This window comes from Epinephelus fuscoguttatus, linkage group LG23 (genome assembly GCF_011397635.1).
Source record: "Epinephelus fuscoguttatus linkage group LG23, E.fuscoguttatus.final_Chr_v1".
Classification (NCBI taxonomy): domain Eukaryota; kingdom Metazoa; phylum Chordata; class Actinopteri; order Perciformes; family Serranidae; genus Epinephelus; species Epinephelus fuscoguttatus.
Window position 1 is genome coordinate 924626 of NC_064774.1, and position 25466 is coordinate 950091.

The following is a 25466-nucleotide window of genomic DNA, read 5'->3' on the forward strand; positions in this document are numbered from 1 at the left end:
CCTTCTGTATAAACAAAGGCAGGTAGGCGGCATTTTGCTGCACTCCCTGATTTTGTTTTTATACTGCCAATGCTGAAAAATGACTGATAGAGCTTTCCTGCAAATTTGCACAGTTCCTATCTAAAAAGGGCTACTGTGCACTCTACACAACTGTCGACTATCTCTATACACTCTGACTCTATCCACCAAGATTTAATAGAAGTAACCACCACATTATCTCTGCTCCATAGTTGTAGTATCCATTATCCTCTTCTGTTTGAATACTTGGTGTTCTGGATATACTCGACTGGTATTCAATACAAATCAACATATCCCTTCTTGAGTGCTTTCATTGTGGTGACTTTCTTGCTTTTTCTAAAAAGCAACAAGCAACGAATTTGGCAACTCATTTGGACCACCAGGGGGAAACAGAGATATATATTTAAATATACTGTATTTCATTCTGAAAAAAAGTTATAGTGATGGATTATGTGTTAAAGGTTTGATTTTATTTCCTGAATGCTATACTTACGGACTATCTGTGTAAACTGCCCATCAAAATGTTAAAGATTGGATTTTATCCTCCTGATGTTAAACTGTGTAAACTGTCTACTAATATTTAGTGGTTTTAATTTTGTGTACTATCTTTATTATATTTTACTGAGTTAACTAATGGATTAGGGTATACACTAGAAAGTGCCTTGATGAAGCCCCTCTGAGAGGTTTTTGCATCTCTCCATGTTTCTGTTGCTCATGTACTACTTTTTTTTTTTTTTTTTTTTGGCACACCTGAAAACAAATAAACTAAAAGACAATTGGAACAGTTCAAAAAGTGTGATTCTTTCAAAAAGTGCATTTTAATCATTTATCCTCCTGAGTGTGTTTTTCTGAGTAACTCTGGAATTTCATTAACACTTCTGGACTTTTATTTTGAAGCCCATTAACTCATCTACCCCGGAAGCTGTATTCTTTACTGTCGCTAACTTCACAGTACTCGAGCAAGATGGCGTCTGGTAGATAGGTGTGTTAGCAGAGTGTCTTTGTTGTGTTTTTTAAAGTGTGAACATGTCTAAAGTCCAAATGCTGAGAGCGTTGGTGAAGCAGCGACTAACTGCGGCTGCTGAAGAGATATTTGGGCTGGTTGAAAGAACGATAGCAGAGTACGAGGAGGAACTTTGTCGATCAAAAGAGGAGAACGAGCGACAACGGAAACTACTGGACGCTGTTTCCAACCCTCAGCCTCAGTTAAACAAAGCAGGTTTGTTCATTTAACATTACAAGTTCATTATTAATAATATAACTGCAGGTTTGTTCAATAAATATTCAGTCTGTCGACGTTTATACGCTGCGTTAGCTTCTCTGGTGTCGTTAGCTTCTCTGGTGATGTCGTAAGCCCCGGATGCATTGATTGTGTTTTTCTTTTGATATTAATATTCACCATATTCCTTACCCACACGATTCCTTACGCGCATTATGTGCATTACTTCCGGCATTGAACGGAAACCGGCGGTTTCCAGTGGTAACAGTTTGTTTACAGTACTCTATTCTTCTTTCCAAGAGCAATTAGTAAACAAAACGTGGAACACACCATCTGTTTAAAAACAGGATTATGTGATCGTACCTCTGCTCCTTCTAAAGATGATTTCTGATGGCTTATTAAGAGATACGAACACATTCGGCAAACATTTAACATAATTCAGTATTAACTGTAGCTGCGTGTAAAGTGGATAAATGTGATGTTTCCTAGCTAATCCTCCGCACATATTTTAACTTCTGATTTATTAAAAACTGTTCTGAGCGAAACATGAAGCTGAATTTAGCGGCAGACTTTAATAGTAATATAAAGTAGGTGCAAAATAAATAACATTTGGCATTCATTTTTTATATAATATTAAGGAAGTACGTATCAGAGCTGCACAAAGACATTTTAGAAAATGCAAAGCTAACATTAGTTAAATATTTGTTAAAAAATAAATCAGTATTTGCTAAACTGAAGGCAAATTACTTTGGAAAAGAAGTGTTGGCGGTTAGCCACCAAGAGTAGCCACTGGGAGAACCGCAGACAATCTATGGGACGAACTAGCTTTCTGCTACTTCTGCTATCTCACAGGAAGTTGCACGCATAATCATTTCTACAGTAGCGCCCTCAGGAATAAGACACATGATTTATAAAAATTTAGCAGGATTTTCAAAACAACAAGGGACGTAGGTAGCGTGTTAACTTCCTGTGATTAGGATCCAATAAATCTGATTTCCATATATTTAATTTGTATTTATCAGTCGTAACACCTTATTTTGAAATGCGGATGTAGTCATATCTGCATCCTGGTTTATTGCATCACAGTATATGTTTCAAGATTGGATGTATTGAAGCGTTTCAACGTGAGCAAACTTAAATGTATTTATGAACATATATTACTATATTACTTGATGTGCTGCTGGGTAGCATGGATAATATTTTTTTATCAACGTTAATAACAGTAGCTGGCTGTGATGATAAAGACATAAAAACACACAAAAAAAGGTTGTGTTACAAAGTTTTCACAATATAGAAAGACAGATGTGATACTCACCTTTCATTTCTACAATAGAAAACTCTACAGATAAAACTTGATGAAAAAACGTAATGTTGAGCCTTAGAGCTTTCTGCAGTGCCTCAGTAGTACGAGCCTAGCTTCTGGGGGGGTCAGCTTCCTGTGAGTGCATGCTTCATTTGCCGGGGGTCAGGGCGAGGAGGAAACATATGTCGATGGGTAAATGCTTCGAAACAACAACCGTATTTTATTTACTTTGGCTGCTGGTAATCAAACCTTAGTCTTGGCACACTGCCACATCCTATGGACAATCATTATCACACAATTCACTTTAGACTGAGCAAATAAAGAGCCACACTGTAGCCTCCAGACATGACAAGAGTAACAGTACATGTTAATGACTGCTATGAAATTAAAGCTCACCTCAACCTCACTCACTCTGACACAGCTGAGTGAACACTGTGAAGCTGTTTGATGCTCAGAGATCTGTAGAAGTTCAGTAAGGAGTTTTTGAGCTGTGATGTGAATGAACGACAACATTTCTCTGTAACATCTGTGTGTGTGTGTGTGTGTGTGTGTGTGTGTGTGTGTGTGTGTGTGTGTGTGTGTGTGTGTGTTTCCTGTTTCCTGCAGACGTCCAGCAGCTGTTGGTGGTTAAAGAAGAGGTTCCCCCTGAGCAGCAGGAGTGGAGCTCCAGTGTGGACCAGGAGGACCCAGAGCCTCCACACATTAAAGAGGAACAGGAGGAACTCTGGATCAGTCAGGAGGGAGAGCAGCTTCAAGGGCTGGAGGAGGATGATATCATCAAGTTTACCTTCATTCCTGTCCCTGTGAAGAGTGAAGATGACGAAGAGAAACCTCAGTCCTCACAGCTTCATCAAAGACACACTGAACAGATGGAAACAGAAGCAGAAGGAGAGGACTGTGGAGGAGCAGAACCAGCCAGGAACTCAGATCCAGATACACATTTACAACCTGAGACTGATGACAAGACTGGAGAGTCTTCTGAACCTGAGACTGATGACAGTGATGGTTGGAAGGAGACCAGAGAACCTCCGTCAGGTTTAAACTGTCTGATAAATGATGAAGTCTCTGTCAATGATTTGATTGTTGATGAGAAACGATTTAGCTGCCCTGAGTGTGGGAAAAGATTTGGTCACAAGGGACATCTGAGGATTCACATGAGATCTCATACTGGAGAGAAACCATTTAGCTGCTCTGAGTGTGGTAAAAGATTTGGTCAGAGTGGCGATCTGAAGATACACATGAGATCTCATACAGGTGAAAAACCATTTAGCTGCTCTGAGTGTGGGAAAAGATTTGGTCACAGTGGCGATGTGAAGAAACACATGAGATCTCATACAGGAGAGAAACCATTTAGCTGCTCTGAGTGTGGGAAAAGATTTGGTCAGAGAGGAAATTTGACGAGACACATGAGATATCATACAGGAGAGAAACCATGTAGCTGCTCTGAGTGTGGGAAAAGATTTTGTCAAATTGAGCATCTGAAGAGACACATGAGAACTCATACAGGAGAGAAACCATTTATCTGCTCTGAGTGTGGGAAAAGATTTTGTCAAAGTGGAAGCCTGAGGAAACACATGACGTCTCATACAGGAGAGATAAAGGGCAAGGCGATATGAACAGAAATTCATATCAGCGATACACAATAGACACACATAGAGCCTTTCACGGAAAATACCTATATAGGTATTTTCCGTGAAAGGCTCTATGTTTTCAGTTGCAAGTCAAAGCCACATTTGAGATGTCATAAGCACTTTTATGAAAACAGACTTTCAAAATGAATTTTAAAGATAGAGATTTTATTCCCCTGTTTGAAGATATGCAGGTGCACAACAGTTACACTTCCATCACACCAGTGGGCGGTGGGAATTCTGTGAAGCGCTGTAAAGTTTAGTTGATTCAAAACACACAACAAACAGGGCTTAATAATGACCACCTGAACACATGCACACAGCTCAGCTTCACTATAACTCGCAGCATTCACAGACAAACACTTGTCTTTATCTGGACACATTTTCCCCACAAATGCAACATGCTAATGTTATTGGCACAGGCATTTTACATTAAATGAATTAGCCTAGCGGCCAGCGCACTTTTCCTCTACTCATATGAAGCCAGGGACAACAGCAACATTTAACAAAGGGAACGGTACAAAACAGGGCATTTAGGGAGGGGCGGCCCTGGTACAAGATTTCTCTCCATTACAACTCACAAGGTTCACTGACAACTGTCTCATACTAAACACATTTTCCAATTAAGTACAACATGCTAACGCTATTAGCATAAGCCTATGCTTATTTTTTACATTGTATAACTTGTATAAATTAGCCTAGCGAAAAGTGGAGATTTCCTCTGCTCATATGAAGTCAGGATAAATCACACGCTGGACTTAAAATGTTACTTTTGAGGAGGTTTTAATTTCTTCATTATTTATTGTTTCTTATCTGTGAAATTAAAGTAAATAAGAGCTTTATTTCCACTGAGAGAAATGGTTTCAGCTTACGAAAATAGACAGGAGGTCTGCGTCGACATGTAGTTTCATTTCTGGTGAGGTGCACGTCTGACTAGGGTTTTAAAAAGTGTTGCTGGAGAACTTGTGTGTGAGTTAGTGGGGCAGAGCTGTGCAGAGTGTGAGAGAGGAGAGATGCACACTGGCATGTACAGTACAGGCCAAAAGTTTGGACACACCTTCTCATTCAATGTGTTTTCTTTATTTTCATGACTATTTACATTGTAGATTCTCACTGAAGGCATCAAAACTATGAATGAACACATGTGGAGTTATGTACTTAACAAAAAAAGGTGAAATAACTGAAAACATGTTTTATATTCTAGTTTTTAATTAGGCCGACAGCCCTATTGGACAACTGTTAAAATTCATATTATGGCAAGAACCAATCAGCTAACTAAAGAAAAACGAGTGGCCATCATTACTTTAAGAAATGAAGGTCAGTCAGTCCGGAAAATTGCAAAAACTTTAAATGTGTCCCCAAGTGGAGTCGCAAAAACCATCAAGCGCTACAACGAAACTGGCACACATGAGGACCGACCCAGGAAAGGAAGACCAAGAGTCACCTCTGCTTCTGAGGATAAGTTCATCTGAGTCACCAGCCTCAGAAATGGCAAGTTAACAGCAGCTCAGATCAGAGACCAGATGAATGCCACACAGAGTTCTAGCAGCAGACCCATCTCTAGAACAACTGTTAAGAGGAGACTGCGCGACTCAGGCCTTCATGGTCAAATAGCTGCTAGGAAACCACTGCTAAGGAGAGGCAACAAGCAGAAGAGATTTGTTTGGGCCAAGAAACACAAGGAATGGACATTAGACCAGTGGAAATCTGTGCTTTGGTCTGATGAGTCCAAATTTGAGATCTTTGGTTCCAACCGCCGTGTCTTTGTGAGACGCAGAAAAGGTGAGAAAAGGTGAACGGATGGATTCCACATGCCTGGTTCCCACTGTGAAGCATGGAGGAGGAGGTGTGATGGTGTGGGGGTGTTTTGCTGGTGACACTGTTGGGGATTTATTCAAAATTGAAGGCACACTGAACCAGCATGGCTACTACAGCATCCTGCAGCGACATGCCATCCCATCCGGTTTGCGTTTAGTTGGACGATCATTTATTTTTCAACAGGACAATGACCCCAAACACACCTCCAGGCTGTGTAAGGGCTATTTGACCAAGAAGGAGAGTGATGGAGTGCTGCGGCAGATGACCTGGCCTCCACAGTCACCGGACCTGAACCCAATCGAGATGGTTTGGGATGAGCTGGACCGCAGAGTGAAGGCAAAGGGGCCAACAAGTGCTAAACACCTCTGGGAACTCCTTCAAGACTGTTGGAAAACCATTTCAGGTGACTACCTCTTGAAGCTCATGGAGAGAATGCCAAGAGTGTGCAAAGCAGTAATCAGAGCAAAGGGTGGCTATTTTGAAGAAACTAGAATATAAAACATGTTTTCAGTTATTTCACCTTTTTTTGTTAAGTACATAACTCCACATGTGTTCATTCATAGTTTTGATGCCTTCAGTGAGAATCTACAATGTAAATAGTCATGAAAATAAAGAAAACGCATTGAATGAGAAGGTGTGTCCAAACTTTTGGCCTGTACTGTATGTAATGCAACTTGACCCTATATTGATATAAACAGTGTTGTCTAATTCTATATCTTGCTTGTAAATAGATTGTTATATCATATATAGGCGTTATATCACCCAGCCCAAGAGTGAAATCACTGAGTTGCTTTGATTCTGGGAAAAGATTTGGTCAGAGTGAGCCTCTGAGGGACCACATGAGGTCTCATACAGGAGAAAAACTATGAAGCTGCTGTGAGTGTGGGAAAAGATTTTGTCAAAGAGCACAACTGAGGGAACAATGGAAATCTCATGCAGGAGAGAATCCACTTCATTGCTCTGAGTGTGGGGAGATTATCTCAAAAAAGGACATCTGAAGAGACATATGAGAACTTATACAGGAGAAAACCTTTCAGCTTGTCGATGTGTGGAAAATCATTTACACAAAGTGGAACTCTACATACACATGTGAGAACTCAAGAGGGGGAAAAGTGATTCAGCTGTTCGGTTGTTTAAAAAATCTTTTACATGAATTAAGACTTTAAAAACACCCATGAGAGCTCATACATGACAAAGACCTTTCAGAGTTAGCATTTGTATTAAAACTTTAACACACACTGGCCAGTTACACAAACACATGAAAACCAACACAGGAGAGAAACCCTTTTAACTGCAGTCTTTGTCACTAAAGATTCACTTGGCCGACACAAGTCATAAACCATGAGGGTGTTGTTCGTCAGTCCTCAAAACCTCATCAAACTCAAACTGAGGACAGCAGAGGGGCAGAGCCTCCAGCCAGCAGCTCCACTACACAGATAGAAACAGAAGCCAAAGGAGAAAGTACTCCACTGTGGAGGACCAGAACCAGCCAGGAATTCACACCCAGCTACACATTTACATCTTGAGACTGATGATAAGACCAGAGAGTCCCCTGAGCCTTGGACTGACAACACTGATGATGATTGACGGGAGACCAGAAAATATCAGTCAGGTTTAAACTCCCTTGCATCACTGGCAGTGATTCAAGATGCTATGCTGGTGAGAAACCATTTAGCTGCACTGAATGTGGGACAAGATTTGGCCTCAATCAAAGTCTGAAGAGACAAATGAGATTTCATACAGGAGAAAAACCTTCAACCTTGAAAACCTCAGTCAAGGTTAAACTCTCTAAAACATGACGTAGTCCAAGTACATTGTATGACACTTATTATTAACTAAAAATATGTAAGTTGCTGAGTGTGGTAAAAGATTTGGCCACTAGAGTCTGAAGAGACACATGAGGATTCCTACAGAGAGAAACCATTGAGTTGCATATGTGACACAAGATTTCCTTGGAAATGAAGCTTTGTCAGATGAGGTTTAGTTCAGGAGAAAACCCTTTCAGCTGTGCATTTTGTAAAAAAAAAATAAAAAAAATTCACACAGCATGTCAGGGCTGTGACACACACATGAGAATCCCTACAGGGGAGAAACTCTTCAGCCACTCTGTGCAGGAAAAAAGTCCAAAGGCAGTGACATGCCAAAGGTTACACGTGTTTTCAACAGCAGCAGCAGTTAAACTGTGGAGCAACTGAGGGTTGAAGCAACTCTGGACATGTATGAAATTTTGTAAATAAAAAAAAAGAAGAAAAAGAAAAGAAAATCACACACAGTGACCACGCTGTGACACAGAAGAGAAACTCTTCAGCCACTCAGTGTGCGGGAAAATAGTCATTCGCATGACAAAGGTCATATATCATTCTTCTGTATTGTTCCACTTTTAGAATTCTAATCCTGTGTTACTGATGAAACAGTTGTTTATATAAAATGAGCAAGAAAGCATCTATTATGTATTTCCTCATCAGTTAAGTCTTATTAACACTTCTGCCTATTTTATAATATCTGAAAGTGCACATGCACAGAATATCAAGATGTTATGTTATGCCTCTTTCTCTTTGCTCACATGCTGTATGTAAAGTGTTCTCCTGGATATTAATGATTTCATCCATGCAGTCAGGTCAGATTAAACTTGAAGGAGGGAGACAACAGGTCTCATATTTGTTTTAGGGTTAATGCTCTTTTTACTCCTTTTGTCCTGATCCTACCCGGAGGGGGAAGAACTGTATATAGTTAAACATAAAAAACACCTCCTAAACTAATTTAAATTGAGTCATTCACAGTGTTTATTGGTTTGTTATTCAGACTTGTATTGTGAAATGTTTTAAGCTTTTGTGTCCAAGCTCAAGAATAAACTTTCTATTAATGATTAATATCATTCTTTAAAGAGTGTTTTTCAATCATGTATCTTCCTGCTTGTGTTTTTAAGGACAGCCTACAGCTTCATGAACACTTCTGGACTTTTATTTTGAAGCGCATGACCTCATTTACCCCGGAAGCTGTACTCTTTGCTGTTGCGAACGTCACACTGTTTGAGCAAGATGGCGTCTGGTAGATAGGTGTGTTATCAGAGTGTCTTTGTTGTGTTTTTAAAGCGTGAACATGTCTAAAGTCCAAATGCTGAGAGCGTTGGTGAAGCAGCGACTAAGTGCGGCTGCTGAAGAGATATTTGGGCTGTTTGAAAGAACGATAGCAGAGTACGAGGAGGAACTTTGTCGATCAAAAGAGGAGAACGAGCGACAACGGAAACTACTGGACGCTGTTTTCAACCCTCAGCTTCGGTTACACAGAGCAGGTTTGTTCATTAAACATTACAAGTTCATTATTAATAATATGACTGCAGGTTTGTTCAATAAATATTCAGTCTGTCGCGTATCTTGTGTCGTTAGCCTCTCTGGTGCCGTTTGCTACTTTTCCTCCCGATCTTCATGCATTGGTTGTTTGTTTTTCCTATGGATATTTACGTCTGTCAAACATGCTCTATTACAATATAGTGGGATTTCTTCTATATTGTAGCCTATGTAAATTGAAGGAGATTGCAGCCGCTATGTACTTAAGTCCAAGACAGATTTCCTCCTTGAGGATAATAAAGTTTATTCTGATTCTGGTTTATATATTGTGTGTTTATTACATTTATTTTCTGTCCCTGTCATTCTATATTTTAAGAATTCTCTATATAGGGTATTTACAGGAATTTTGTATGCCCTTATAATGTTACTTTCTGATGTATTGTTCTATTGGACAGTTGTCATATAATGATTAGGATTTAACAGGTCCATTTTGAAATATATGCTATCTCCCACAAGGAAAGTGTCACATCCATGAAACTTACTCCACTTATCAGTACTAGTCCTATAACCGCACTCTCAAAAGTATTTGATGCTGGCACCAAGAGGAAGAGATTTTTGGGGGGGATGCTTTTCTTTATTTTTTTTTTTTTCATTTTTATTGTTTATTTTTTACTGGGACAGTGCATAATTAAAAGTAATTGCACCAGAGTTAGCCAGCAGCTAATTTACATCTGTTGTCCCTGGGCAGGTAGACAAAAAATGACAACCTCAAAACAACAAATACATAAATACATAAAACAGCTGTCTGGCAAACCTCGAATATCAAGGGAACTACACAGCACAAAATTCTGTTGTACGCGGATGACATCCTCCTGACATTAACAGACCCATCAAACACAATACCTGCGCTAATCAATTGTGTGAAAGAGTTCTGTCAAATTTCTATGTATGGGCAACTGCTCAACCGAAGCCGCCATGGTTTGAGATTGAAGCAAGCCTCTCCAAACCATACTCTCCTGTCAACTTACTTGATAAATGCAGGAGAGAACTACCAATTATGGCTAAAGACAATTTTCTAATTACTAATGTGTGTAGTACCTGGAATGCTTTGAGGAAATTATTTGGGACTAAACATAAACTGAGTTGTTAAACAACAATGATTGATAATCCTGATTTAACCAGAGAGGGCACTGGATGTAGCTTTCAGAAATGGTATGAAACAGGAATTCACCATATTTATAATCTTTGGGATAGGGGTAAATATAAAACATTCGAGTGCTTACAGGCTAAATACAAATTACAAACAAAAGAATTTTACAAATACCTTCAGGTCAGACACTATGTACATACTAAAATGGATACTCTTAATCTCCCAGACGACTTTAACTTTTTAGAAAAGACTCTTTTAGATAGTCCTCAACAAAGTCACTTTGTATCCAAATTTTACCCAAAGCTACAGCATTTGAATACCGACAGGTTATCATTCCTATGGAAATCATGGGAAACTCAGTTGTAAACAATAGATACTGAAGTATGGGAGGAAATTTTACTTTTACCTACGAAAATATCCATATGTAACAGATTCAGAGAAATACAATCCATATATGTACAGTAAATATACGACAGGGGCCTCTCCAAACTGCCCAAAATGTAAGACTAGGGGGTAATGTAGTGTTTAACGGACATTTTTACAGGAAACTACAACACGGAAGTGCGTTCGACTATGGAAGCCCGAATGACTGCGGACATTCCTTGCTGTGTCCGCTCCGCTTATAGTGCGTCCGAGTCTGTAAGCACCTTAAATTAAAACCATCTGCGCACACTGCAGCACAATCAAAGAGATGCGCAACTCAGAGCATCAGAAGCGTCTCTGACACCAGACTCAGAGCGGCTCTGAGTGCGCTTGTTGGGTTAGTGTTGCGTTTAAGGCCTCCCCCCAAAAAATGGGGAAAAAAGCGCCGAAGCTTCAAATTTTTTTTTCACAATTGAATCCCGTACCATCGAACAAAGCTTTTAAATTTTTTGGGTAAGCCATAGTGACATGTTTTAATAGTTTAATCTCACAACAGTAACAAACAATACCAAGACTGAGGGCAAACACTATTGTTACCTGGCTGTCCTTGAAGGCAGGTCACAGGGAGAGGTGAATGCTGCTCTGCAGGGTGCTCAATTTAAGTGTGTTGACTGTGAGTGAAGGGTTTACGAGGGAGGGGCAGGGGCTCTTGCGCTGTTTGCCACCAGTGTGTTTTGGCCTTGACACAGCTGAGTGAACACTGTGAAACTGTTTGATGCTCAGAGATCTGAGAACATTTCTCTGTAATATCTATGTGTGTGTGTGTGTGTGTGTGTTTCCTGTTTCCTGCAGACGTCCAGCAGCTGTTGGTGGTTAAAGAAGAGGTTCCCCCTGAGCAGCAGGAGTGGAGCTCCAGTGTGGACCAGGAGGACCCAGAGCCTCCACACATTAAAGAGGAACAGGAGGAACTCTGGATCAGTCAGGAGGGAGAGCAGCTTCAAGGGCTGGAGGAGGATGATATCATCAAGTTTACCTTCATTCCTGTCCCAGTGAAGAGTGAAGATGATGAAGAGAAACCTCAGTCCTCACAGCTTCATCAAAGACACACTGAACAGATGGAAACAGAAGCAGATGGAGAGGACTGTGGAGGAGCAGAAGCAGCCAGGAACTCAGATCCAGATACACATTTACAACCTGAGACTGATGACAGTGATGATTGGACGGAGACCAGTGAACCTCAGTCAGGTTTAAACTCTCTGAAAAATGATGAAGTCCCTGTCAGTGATTTGATTGTTGATGAGAAACCATTTAGCTGCTCTGAGTGTGGGAAAAGATTTGGTCAAAGTGGAGATCTGAAGAGACACATGAGATCTCATACAGGAGAGAAACGATTTAGTTGCTCTGAGTGTGGGCAAAGATTCGGCCGAAGTGACGGTCTGAATGCACACATGAGATCTCATACAGGGGAGAAACCATTTAGCTGCTCTGAGTGTGGGAAAAGATATAGTTTCAGGGGAGATTTGAAGATACACATGAGATCTCATACAGGGGAGAAACCATTTAGCTGCTCTGAGTGTGGGAAAAGATTCAGCCGCAGTGACTGTCTGAGTGCACACATGAGATCTCATACAGGGGAGAAACCATTTAGCTGCTCTGAGTGTGTGAAAAGATTTGGTAAGAGTGGCGATCTGAAGATACACATGAGATCTCATACAGGGGAGAAACCATTTAGCTGCTCTGAGTGTGGGAAAAAATTTGGTAAGAGTGGCGATCTGAAGATACACATGAGATCTCATACAGGTGAAAAACCATTTAGCTGCTCTGAGTGTGGGAAAATATTCTGTCGCAGTGATGGTCTGAGTGTACACATGAGATCTCATACAGGAGAGAAACCATTTAGCTGCTCTCAGTGTGGGAAAACATTTCGTTACAGTGGCAGTCTAAAGAAACACATGAGATCTCATTCAGGAGAAAAACCATTCAGGTGTTTAATTTGTGGGAAATCATTTAAACAAAGTAGAAGTTTAAATAAACATATGAAAATCCATGAAGGAGGAAAGTGATTAACCTGTTCAGTTTGTACAAATCTCTTTTACAGGGATGACACACATGAGTCAATAATATTATTGTCAAGCAGACATGCTTATTTGGCTCTCGTTGTTGAGTGTAGCAGTATGCTTATTAGCCATACAGTGTGTGTGTGCTGTGTTGTGTTCACCTCGCGCTAAATGGCAAATGTGTTTTAAAGTACTCGCTTTATTAATAATGGATTACTGGGGTCTTTGCTAGTGTTATGTAAATACATATGGAAGTATATTGTGCAGGGTTCAACGCTAAGGTTTTTTTTCACTAACCCAGTCGGGCAAGTTGGTCAGAGATCTTCTTGCCCGAAGTCAGTTTTTACTTGCCCTCTAAAAATTGTTTAATTTAAGTGGCTATCAAATAACAAAGACTGCAGTTATTTTTAAGTTATGTAATCTTTATTCACACTGTATTTATTAATTAAAACAACATATGTCATGTATTGTAGCTTAATTTCTACACAAAAATGACAGTGTCAGGGCTTAAAGTGAAAAATTTGTCAATCGTTCTCCGTCTATAATTTTGCGCCCTACTTGAGCCATGCCCACCTCTATTTATTTTTCATCCCTCTCTCCAGTTCTGCTGTATTAACACCACCGGGTTTAATATATTTTGCTTCCATCTCTTTGCCCTGCTCTACTGTACTTCAACGCTACTTAGCTCTCTCTCTACTCTACCAGTAGACTACCACATCCACCTGTTGCACAAAACGCACACAGCAGTGTTTCCCCTAGGATGGAGTTGTAGCAGCGGAGGTGAAGCACACGCATGAAAAATAATTTTCACATGCGTGAAACTTTTTTGTATGCTTGCAAAGCACAGCCTGCTGGGATGTTTCTATGTATCTACTGGCACCAGAAGGGCTCTTTAGGACTAAGTACATACAGTACATTTGTACACAGTAATGAGCAGGTGAAATGTCTGTCTAGCTTACATATGAGGTGTCGCAAGATTTAGGAACATACAATTGTATTGAATATAATAAAGTAAAAAGTCACATGACATGCTGCTGTTTTGTGCTATGACCTATTTAAGTGTTGGAAGTTGTTATTTACGTGACAACGCCTGAACGCAACACAAGCTCAGCATGAGTGCCGTGCTGAGCTGCTGTGCGAGCAGCGTGTTTGTCTGTGCGTAACAGCAGTCTGTTGGTTATTTACACAGTGTCCATAACAATAACTTTGTCAGCTGACAAACTGCACCGGGCTCGGGGTCAGGTTTGGTCAGGAAAATGCGGCCCGAGCCGCTCTAGCGTGCTCACCTGTGTGTGTGGCGGAACTCCGCCATGCGTGATACAGAGAGCAGAGGAGAATTGTTAACACGTGACCATGTAGAGACAGAAATGACACGATGGCATAACACCATAAATAGTATATTGTTATGTTATTATATGAAGCGTCCGTCATGCAAAATAATATCAATGGGGGCTGTGGGCAGGACATTGTTACACAGCTGTGCCTGTGACTTCAGGCAGAGAGACCGCTGCATCAGAGCAGAAGAGCATGTTTTAAAATTCATTTATTTTATCAATTAGTTATTAACTTTTACTATTTTTAGCAACTTGCCCGATCGGGCAAGTGAGTTGTTGGTTTACATGCCCGACCGTGAGTTTTACTTACCCCGGGCAATCCAGCAATCCTTATTGTTGAGCCCTGCTGTGTATGCAAATGTGAGTGTGCAGCCTGAAGCATTTTAATGGGCTAATGATATGCACTAAACAATCACACCAGATTAAAAAAATCTCTGTAATTCATTTTATAACATCAGATTTGTGTAATTTTGTTCAGTGAAAGAGACAGAGGGCTGAGGAATGCACTGTGACTGTTATCCCAAGACCAGTGTTGATTCCCTGGCAATTTTGTGATTGCAAGAGTATGCTGTGCAAGCTACTTTCATGCAAAAATAGTTGGCAGTCTGTCCTACTTGTGAACCTAACTGTTGCCAAGAAAACAATACCACAATACCTGGATGACCAGGTACCAACAGATGACCAGATACCAACACAATACCTGGATGAGTAGGAACAAGATCACCATCTGCCAATGGTTGGGTCAACTAACACAGCAGATAACAATGGAACAAAAATCAGCTCTGGAAAAAAGTTATACTGATGGATTATGTGTTAAAGGTTTGATTTTATCCTCCTGATGTTATACTTATGGATTCCCTGTGTAAATTGTCTATTAATGTTTAGTGATCTTAATTTTGTGTTCTTTGTGTTATCATTGTCTTTTTCCATCCTTGTAGTATTTTACTGAGTTAACTAATTGATTAGGGTATACACTGGAAAGTGCCTTGATGGCGTGTGCGTTCCAGGCAGGCTTTTGAACTCGGAAGTCACTGACTTCAAGTCACGAGTTACGACTTTGTAGCGTTCCAGGAAAGTTACGGCAAACTGCCAGTTACTTCCTGTTTAACGTTGAACATGGCGAACCATTTGTTTGTGCTTCCCCATTATTGCTATCGCCAAAGGTACCTGCTCCTTGCTCATTTGAGTGAAACGGAGGAGGATAGGGTCACAGATGCTATTATAGGCTACTTTTTTACGTTATCTGTGTGTTTGGAAACGTATTTTGTATTGATTTATTCTTGCACTAGAAACCAGCTGTTAGAGCGGCTGCCAATAATGCGTTAACATTAGGGTTATTTCATGTCTATTTCTCACCATGTATCACCTGCATCAATACCGCATCCACAGGGCTGCCATTGTTGTTTAGAGGAGTAAGGTAATTGGTTTAGAGGCCTGTGTGACGTCAGAAACTGGGAGTACATCGATCTGGTATGAGTTCACGGGGGGAAGTTACAGGTTTGACCTGCCGTTCCAGTGCACTTTCACGGGTTACAGGTTGTGAAAACACGAGTTACAGGTTGCCTGGAACGCACCATAAGCCCCTCTGGGTTTTTTTTTTTTTTTTTTTTTTTTGCATCTCTCCATCATGTTTCTGCTGCTCATGTACAAGTTTTTTGCATATGTGAAAACATATAAACTAAACTAAAAAACACTTGAAACAGTTAAGTAAAAGTCATTCTTTCAAAAAGTGTATTTTAATCCTTTATCCTCCTGCGTGTGTTTTTCGGAGGAAGCTTGCAATTTCATGAACACTTCTGGACTTTTATTTTGAAGCTCATCTGAAACTCATCTACCCCGGAAGCTGTATTCTTTACTGTCGCGAACGTCACACTGTTTGAGCAAAATGGCGTCTGGTGGAAACCTGTGTTAGCAGAGTGTCTTTGTTGTGTTTTTAAAGTGTGAACATGTCTAAAGTCCAAATGCTGAGAGCGTTGGTGAAGCAGCGACTAAGTGCGGCTGCTGAAGAGATATTTGGGCTGTTTGAAAGAACGATAGCAGAGTACGAGGAGGAACTTTGTCGATCAAAAGAGGAGAACGAGCGACAACGGAAACTACTGGACGCTGTTTTCAACCCTCAGCTTCGGTTACACAGAGCAGGTTTGTTCATTAAACATTACAAGTTCATTATTAATAATATAACTGCAGGTTTGTTCAATACTTCTTGAGTGAATCGAATATCTCATTAGCGTATCTTGTGTAGTTAGCTTCTCTGCTGTTAGCTCAGTATCAAGCGCTAAAGGTGGCAGCGGCAGCTAGCTGAGGCACTTCCGGTGGCAGCCCCAGCTTCCGCGTTTGAGGCAGCTGCCAGGGGTTTTACAGACCTGCCACGGCAACTCCAGCAGTTTGAAGCAGCTGCTACTCACCTGCCATGGGATGAATTGACTTACAGGGTCGGTTTTAATCATTTAAAAAAGTGATTTAACTATTAAGATTTAGTACAAAGAATGTAGCACAATCAGAACGCTAAATATTGTTTGAACGAATGAATGAATGAATGAATGAATAAATGAATGAATGTCAAAATCAACAAGGGAGGGGGGCTATAGAAACAGCTGTTTGAAGCAGCTGTTGCTGTTGCTTTGCAACCACTTAATCAAAGACTACAAAACAATCACGATTATTGAAAAGATCACCATTAATGATAATAATGATATTAATATTAATGCTTTCAGTCTTCATTAATTTTTAGCTCACTTCTGGCGAAATGACCTGAGAAAGTAATTCCTGCTGCCTCTTTCTTTTCTTTTTTTTGAATATTTTATTTGAACTTTTTTCACTTTTTTTTTTTTTTACCAAAAAATTAGAAAAAAAAACCTACATACAAAATAGGTATACAGCTCCTGACATTGTTACATAAAGTAATTGAAGTAATAAAAAGAAAGACAGAGGCTATATGAGGATATACATAATAACCAAAGTAGTCCTGTGCTTCCTGTCTCGTGATACCGTCAGGGGTATGAATAAAAAACAAAACAAAATAAAAAACAAACACACACTCTTGCCGCCTCTTTCGCAAAAAATGTTAACTAAACATGTATATGTTTCAAAACATTCAATGACTTCAAGGCAGGACTATTTGTACATAAAGGCCTACAGTATTTATGACTACTTATGTCCTAACACAGGCCCATGGACGACTTTTCAAATGCGACCCTTAAAAGTGACAGAATACACACAAATCTGGCAACCATTAAAATATTTATTTTATCAATAAACTGTATTAAAATTATTTATAGGCCACTAAGGTAATGAAAAGTTTTCTAAATTGTTGACGTTTTATTGAGTTTAGAATTTGCAGGGTGGGACATAGTCGCCCTATGCTATAAAAATGTGACACTCATGCATACAAGTTGCTTCATATCAAAAATAATGATAATAATGCGACATATAATTCCCCCCAAATTCTTTTTAGAGGTCCTTCCTGTCATTGGCCCTGCTGTAGTCACTATTATAAACATGTCCCTCACCTCTGGTTATGTCCCTGATCAGTTTAAGACAGCCAGTGTCCAGCCACTCCCAAAAAAAAACTGGCTTTGATCCAGCCGTTTTGAACAATTTCAGAGCCATCTCAAAATTACCTTTCCTTTCCAAAATACTGGAAAAATTGCGCCTAAGCCCATATACTACTGAGCGGACACTTAGGTCTTTCAACCAAAATGTGTTGGCCATACCATGTGCCAAACTTAAAACCAAAGGTGACTGTGCTTTTGCTGCCCTGGCACCCAGACTTTGGAACAATCTCCCTACTTACATTAGATCAGCTGTTTCTGTTGACTGTTTCAAAAAACCTACTTTTTTAGAATGGCTTTCTCATTACATTCGATAAATTCAAGTGTGTACTCTGGGTGATGACTATATGCTCACTGTGCTCGTATATGTGTGTATTGTCTGTATGTGCTCTTGAGTGTGTCTTTTATGGTTTTTGTGTCCTCTTTTCTTTGTGTCCCAATGTCAGTGTGAAGCACTTTGTAACCTACATTAAAAAGGTGCTATATAAATATAGTTTTACTTTTACTTACTTACTTTCTTTATTAAATACTCACGTCCATACACTTCAGATTATCCCGTAAATAAGCTTTAGGTATTCTTAAAAGATCCCAGAGAACAGACTCCTGTAGCGGCTGCAGCTTCGAGCTCCTCTCCCTCTCTGTGCTCTTTGCACAAGGCATGTGCAGCACAAAATTGCAATTCAGATTCATTTTAGATTATTTTTTTCTCTGCGCAGCCAGAGACGTGTTGCTCCTCCTCACTTCAAGTTGCTGTCATTAACTTTTAACCTGCAAAGGCGGCAGTGCCGCAACATTGTAGGAATTTATGAAAGCCCTTGTGAACATTTCAATACTTACACATTAAAACAATATTTATTTGCAATTACTCTATTGAACGACCCCGAAGCATGAGCAAACGGGCTGTGTCACTTCGGATCAAAGAGATGCGCCCTGTCACTGTCAGCGCAGGGCTGACAGGGCACCCTCAGCTGAGGAGAGGAGAGGAGATGGATTGTAGGTCTGTTTGTAAACGGGCCTTCTCTGACAGTCATGTATTTCCCCAAAAAAACATCTCTTAATGCACGGGAGAGTGCCGTTTTTTTTGTTTGTTGTGTTTTTTTTAAAAACGGCTTGATATCCAGCAAGTCGCCTGGCAACCCTCCAATCGCCAATATACAATTTGATCGCTGATCGTCCTAGGCCGAGATGTGAGTGAACGACAACATTTCTCTGTAACGTGTGTGTTTGTGTGTGTGTTTGTGTGTGTGTGTACTGTTTCCTGCAGACATCCAGCAGCTGTCGGTGGTTAAAAAAGAGGTTCCCCCTGAGCAGCAGGAGTGGAGCTCCAGTGTGGACCAGGAGGACCCAGAGCCTCCAAACATTAAAGAGGAACAGGAGGAACTCTGGATCAGTCAGGAGGGAGAGCAGCTTCAAGGGCTGGAGGAGGATGATATCACCAAGTTCACATCCACTCCTGTCCCTGTGAAGAGTGAAGATGATGAAGAGAAACCTCAGTCCTCACAGCTTCATCAAAGACACACTGAACAGATGGAAACAGAAGCAGAGGGAGAGGACTGTGGAGGAGCAGAACCAGCCAGGAACTCAGATCCAGATACACATTTACAACCAGAGACTGTTCACAAGACGAGAGAGTCCTCTGAACCTGAGACTGATGACAGTGATGATTGGAAGGAGACCAGAAAACCTCAGTAAGATTTAAACTCTCTGAAAAATTATGAAGTCCCTGTCAGTGATTTGATTGTTTGTGAGAAACTATGTATCTGCTCTGAGTGTGGGAAAAGATTTGGACACAAGGGACATCTGACGGTACACATAATATTTCATACAGGAGAGAAACCACTTAGTTGCTCTGAATGTGGGCAAAGATTCAGCCACAGTGATGGTCTGAGTGCACACATGAGATCTCATACAGGAGAGAAACCATTTAGCTGTTTAATTTGTGGAAAATCATTTAAACAAAGTAGAAGTTTACATAAACATATGAAAATCCACGACGGAGGAAAGTGATTCAGCTGTTCAGTTTGTACAAAACTCTTTTACAAGGATTACGGCTTGACACACATGAGTACATGTACAAGAGATAGATATTTCAGCTGCAGTGTTTGTATGAAATCTTAAACACAAATTGGACATTTGCACAAAGGTTTTAGCTGCAGTGTTTGTCACTAAATATTCACTTGACCTAAACAACTAAGAAACCATCAGGGTTGTGTCTGTCAGTCCTGATAGCCTCATCAAACTCAAACTGAGAAAAGCAGCGACTCATTGTGTTCTGTGAGGTAAAATTACTGATGCTTTCATTGGAGTTTGGTTGTTTTAAGGAGAGCATCATGTAAATGCATCAGTTTACTGGCAGCAAGGTGAAGCTGGGAAAATATTCTTAATGCAGTGTCCATTTAAACTCATGTAACAGAGTAGAATATGCTTGGTTAAATTATAACACAGCTCTCTTGTTAGCCAGTGCTAACTGCTGAGAGAGAGAGAGAGAGAGAGAGAGAGAGAGAGAGAGAGAACTCAACTTTCGTGCATCAAAATGTAAGTGGAACAGAACATTTCTTGTTGAAACCCTCAGTTAGATACCGGTAAATGTGCTCATACATTCTCGATTTGCACAGTGAAATGGAGTACACCCTAGCACAGAGGATCCAGAGACGGCGGAGGCAGCAGGTCTACAGGCTGAGGACCACATACCTCAACATCACGGAGGAGGAATGTCGCAGAAAACTCCATCTCTCTCGCCAGGCTGTGACTGAAATATGCCATCTCCTGTCAGCTGATCTGGAGACGCATGCCAACACTCCCTATACCCTCCCCATTGCTGTAAAAGTCACTGCTGCGCTATATTTCTTTGCAAGTGGGTCATTTCAGCATCCGCTGAGTTCAGTTGGAGGCATATCCCAACGTGCCATGAGTTCGGCCATACATGCAGTCACATCAGGCCTAGTCCGACATGCAAGTGAATTTATTCAGTTCCCCATGACACCTGACAGCCAAAATCGAGTTAAACAGGAGTTCTGGGTGAGGTTTGGGTTCCCTGGGGTCCTGGGTGCAATTGATTGCACCCATGTGCAACTACGGGCCCCAACACAGAATGCTGTGATGTACATCAACCGTAAGGGAACCCATTCCATAAATGTCCAGGTGATCTGCGATGCAGCCTGTAAAGTTATACATGTATTCGCTAATTATCCTGGGTCAAGCCATGACTCCTTCATACTAGCCAACTCTGTCATTCCTGCAGTCTTCCAAGGGGATCCCCCCCTGGAGGGGTGGCTGTTAGGGGACAACGGCTATCCATTAAAGACATGGCTGATTACACCGTATATCACGCCTACAACACTGCGTGCATTGTCGTTCAACCAAAAACACACAAAAGCACGCAGTGTAATAGAACGAACGTTTGGAATGCTAAAAATGCGCTTCAGATGTTTGGATAAGTCAGGTGGTACATTACAATACAGCCCTCAGAAGGTCGGAGCATTCTTCGTGGCATGTTGTGTGTTGCATAACATTGCCATACGCCATGGATGTCTCTTGGATCAAAATGAGGACACAGTACAGGACTTACAGAGGCGTGAGGCTGAACTGCATGTGCCGTTGCCAATTAACCCAAATACGCCAGCGGCACGGGCGAGGAGAGATCAGCTGGCAGAAGAGCTGCATCACCTGTAGCCTGGTAAGCTAACTGATTTTTTTTGATTGAAAACCAAAGCCCACACATTGCATTTATTTTAACATGTTATACTAGGCTACATTATATACTAGGCTACATATTATTATATTATTATATTGTTATCTGAGTGTAGAGAGGACACACATGCAAATAAGAGGCAGAACACAGCTCTAGGAAACATGTGAAAACAATTAACAAGCATCATCCGACGTGCTGCTGATGCTTCTGAGAGAGACTGAAGGCTCAGTCGAAACTGTCAAGCAGGTAAAGAAACATCTCCTTAACACCTTTGTCTGAAGAAAAGAAACTGAACATATCTAAAATAAAAAGACAAAATGAACATAATCAATTTCATTTCAAAGAAAGTAAAGATGACGGAAAATAAAGCTTTAATATACACACACATAAAAAAAAACGTTTTTAACTGAAAATTAACGGGTTCTTCTTCCTCCTCTTGTTCTCAGGCGAGGAGGAGCACCACGACGCGGCATGCCACGGGAGGGGCCAGGAGCTACAGGGGCCAGAGACGCTGCCAAGGATCTGGTGGAGTGCAGAGATCTGATCGGAGGAGGAAGAAGAGGAGGAGGAGGAGAATCTGGCGGTGTTCCTCGCTGAAGCAAGCGCTCAGCTGCTCCAGCGAGTCTGTCCAAACTATCGGCTATGCGACGGAGGGGCCGCAGCAGGCCTTCAACACGGCTCAGGCAGGTGTTTGGGCGCCCAACACTCCTCCTGAGGCCACTCAGTTCCCACTTGAGCATGGTGAGGCCTCCTCGCTGGACCTCCAGGAATGGGTGGTCCTCAGGCCAGGCGAGCTGCCTCCGTCTCTGTCTCGTCGGGGGTGCAGTCTGCTCCTCCCCCACAACAGTCGCCTGCTCCTGGCAGCTGGGTCCAGCCCCTGGATCATCAGCCAGCAGAGCTGCATGAAGATGATGGGTTCATTTTAAAAATAAAATGTAGCTATGAAATGTCCTGTGTAAATAAAGTTTGGTTGATTCATTGAATGTCTGTTGTGTGTGTTAATGTGAAATCAGTACATTTCTCAAGAAGCCTGCATGGTTTGTACACACTGATATATTGTGATTATTGCATTACCTTGGACGCCAACCTCTAGTCCCCCAAAGCCCTCAATGCTCTCCACACTGAGGGTAGAGGCGGCGATGTCCTCCGCTGGCGTCAGATCGTCGGTGGTGTTGGGTGGGCCTCCTCCCGTGGCATGCTGCTGGTGTCGGTGGGCGGCAACTTCTGTTTCCCCCGTCTTCTGACATCATCATACCGTTTGGGCATTGTGTCATGGTTCTGGTGATGCCAGAAGATGAGGAAACGATCGTCGCCACCTCCTCCCACGCCTGCTTCACCTCGGGGAGCTGAGGTGCCTGTCTGAGGTGCCTGTCTGTTGTCCCCGTAGATCTGGTTCTGACTCGGTAGGTCCGCCATCTAACTAGCTCTCCGCCATGCGCTCCAATCGCACCTCTTTTGAAGGGAATGAGAGGTGACACTCTGATTAGCTTATTTAGCTTATTGAGTGACGGACCGAGTCCCGTAAATCTCCGCTTTCACTTTGTGCAGCGCATTCTTGCATTTTGACAACATGGCAAGTGAGCCTGACGAACCTGAAGACCCACCCGCAAACCTTAAGTCCTCCGTTCGGGAACACTTTGGTATCAGGGTAAAATATGAAGATGGAAATAAACAAGTGGACAAGACAAAAGCAGTGTGCCGACACTGCAGAACAGCGGTCGGGTATGTACTTGGAAACACGTCTAACATGCTAACGCATCTAAAGCGACACCACCCGAGTTTGAACGTTAACCAGCACGACTAGAAAAAACAATCTGGTACAAACTACGATATCGTCGTTGTTTAAAAAGAAAGAGCGTTTCCCTGACCGTCGCGCTAAAGAAATAACCAACGCCATTGGAGTTGAGTAAAATTGTTTAAGCTGCACTTTAGATATAAGCATGTTTTGTTTACTGCACTTTAACAAAGTGGGAAAGCTAAGTAAGTTCCTAGGAGACTGAATCTGAGCAGGCTTTAGAGCTGACCAGCTGCACTATACTTTTTATTTTAATTGAGTAAAACTGTTAAAGCAGAAATGTACATTTATATTTTTCATTCAAAAAATGTGTTAAAAAAACAGCAGGATTTTATTTTTCACTTTTATATTTCTATTTTCATTCAAACAATGTGAAAAAGCTTGATTTTATATATATATTTGTTTCATTCAAAATTGTGTAAAAAGAGTTAACTGCTGTGGTGGTATGTTTTAATAAGGTTACCAATAAGTAAAAGATATTTAATAGTTGTCTATTTTTTTCATTACTGTACCGAAAAAAAACGAACCATGACTTGTGTACCGAGGTACGTACCGAGATTTTTGTGTACCGTTACACCCCTAGTTAAACTCAATGGTGGGTTATTGCCTAAATTAGGCTGGCTGTATGATATGTCTTAATATATTAATCTCACAACAGCAGCAAATAATACCAATGATGAGGGCAAACGCTATCGTTACCTGGCTGTCCATGAAAGCAGGTCACCGGGAGTCATGGATGCTGCTCTGCAGGGTGCTCGATTTTTGTGCGTTAACTGTGAGTGAGAAGACGATGAGGGAGGGGCAGAGGGTACTTGAGTTGTCCACCACCAGTGTGTTTTGGCTTTGACACAGCTGAGTGAACACTGTGAAGCTGTTTGATGCTCAGAGATCTGTAGAAGTTCAATAAGGAGTTTTTGAGCTGTGATGTGAATGAACGACAACATTTCTCTGTAACGTTTGTGTGTGTATGTGTTTCCTGTTTCCTGCAGACGTCCAGCAGCTGTCGGTGGTTAAAGAAGAGGTTCCCCCTGAGCAGCAAGAGTCGAGCTCCAGTGTGGACCAGGAGGACCCAGAGCCTCCACACATTAAAGAGGAACAGGAGGAACTCTGGATCAGTCAGGAGGGAGAGCAGCTTCAAGGGCTGGAGGAGGATGATATCACCAAGTTCACATTCACTCCTGTCCCTGTGAAGAGTGAAGATGATGAAGAGAAACCTCAGTCCTCACAGCTTCATCAAAGACACACTGAACTGATGGAAACAGAAACAGAAGGAGAGGACTTTGGAGGAGCAGAAGCAGCCAGGAACTCAGATCCAGATACACATTTACAACCTGAGACTGATAACAGGACTGGAGAGTCTTCTGAACCTGAGATGGATGACAGTGATAATGTTTGGAAGGTGACCAGAGAACCTCAGTTGGGTTTAAATTCCCTGAAAAATGATCAAATCCTTTTCAATGATTTGATTGCTGGTGAGAAACAATTTAGCTGCTCTGAGTGTGGCAAAAGATTTGGTCACAGTGGAGTTCTGAGGGAACACGTGAAATGTCATACAGGAGAGAAACCACTTAGCTGTTTAATTTGCGGGGAGTCATTTAGATTAAGTGGAAATTTACATGCACATATGAAAGTTTATGAAGGAGGAAAGTGATTCAGCTGTTTGTACAATACTCTTACAGGGATCACAACTTGGCACACAGGAGTACACGTACAAGTGATAGATCTTTCAGCTGCAGTGTTTGTATGAAATCTTAAACACAAATTGGATATTTACACAAACACATGAAAACCCAAACAGGAGCAAAACCTTTTAGCTGCAGTGTTTGTCACTAAAGATTCACTTGACCTAAACAACTAAGAAAGCATCAGGGTGGTGTCTGTCAGTCCTCACAACATTACCAAACTCAAACTGTTGTTTTGGGTCTCTCTGTATCAGAGGCCACCATAAATAATTGAATGTGTGGGAAATCCAAAAATTTTGGTTGACAGTTCTGCCACCGTGTTGAACCACATCTCTTTTAACGTTACAGTTACGAGTGAAAATAACAACAAATTTTACTTAATTCACATACCTCTGCAATTTAAAGCAATTTCCAGTTTCTACCTGGAAGATTTAGACTGAGGTCATGGTGATTCAGTCTGTGAAGATGTCATCAATATCCATGTGAGTGTAATATGTCATCTGGAGACTTTTTGGAGCTAGTGCTTGCTACTTTCATTGGAAAAGAGTTGGCAACTCTGCCCTACTTGTG

General features: G+C 41.3%; 4 protein-coding genes and 1 long non-coding RNA gene across 11 annotated transcripts in view; 4 read left to right on the top strand and 1 right to left on the bottom strand.

Annotated features, from left to right (window-relative positions):
- The window catches only part of LOC125884150 (gastrula zinc finger protein XlCGF57.1-like), a 561995-nt gene that overhangs the window by 485575 nt on the left and 50954 nt on the right, over positions 1-25466 (top strand). Inside the window, exon 10 of the mRNA XM_049568957.1 lies at positions 11639-12031. Coding sequence (XP_049424914.1) covers positions 11639-12031 — 393 coding nt within the window. The remainder of the gene's footprint in view (positions 1-11638; positions 12032-25466) is intronic.
- Positions 1-25466, top strand: part of LOC125884175 (zinc finger protein 771-like) — a 51234-nt gene that overhangs the window by 19344 nt on the left and 6424 nt on the right. The window lies entirely within an intron of this gene.
- On the top strand, positions 987-5219 carry LOC125884174 (zinc finger protein 135-like). Its single transcript, XM_049569013.1, has 2 exons — positions 987-1237; positions 3147-5219. The coding sequence occupies exons 1-2, from the start codon at positions 1045-1047 to the stop codon at positions 4154-4156; spliced, it is 1203 nt and encodes a 400-aa protein (XP_049424970.1). The 5' UTR covers positions 987-1044; the 3' UTR covers positions 4157-5219.
- LOC125884165 (gastrula zinc finger protein XlCGF57.1-like) overlaps positions 9016-25466 on the top strand; it is an 85996-nt gene continuing 69545 nt past the window's right edge. For 2 of the 7 annotated variants that reach the window (XM_049568995.1, XM_049569003.1), the window contains exon 1: positions 16054-16316. In XM_049568995.1, coding sequence (XP_049424952.1) covers positions 16124-16316 — 193 coding nt within the window. In that variant the 5' untranslated portion in view covers positions 16054-16123. Of the gene's footprint in view, positions 9279-16053; positions 16317-18992; positions 19417-20343; positions 21405-21865; positions 22823-24203; positions 24236-25466 lie in introns of those variants that run through there. The other 5 variants (XM_049568999.1, XM_049569001.1, XM_049568993.1 and 2 more) reach the window with 5 other exon arrangements.
- The window catches only part of LOC125884193 (uncharacterized), a 41935-nt gene continuing 40724 nt past the window's right edge, over positions 24256-25466 (bottom strand). Inside the window, exon 3 of the long non-coding RNA XR_007448667.1 lies at positions 24256-24428. This is a non-coding gene — a long non-coding RNA (uncharacterized LOC125884193). The remainder of the gene's footprint in view (positions 24429-25466) is intronic.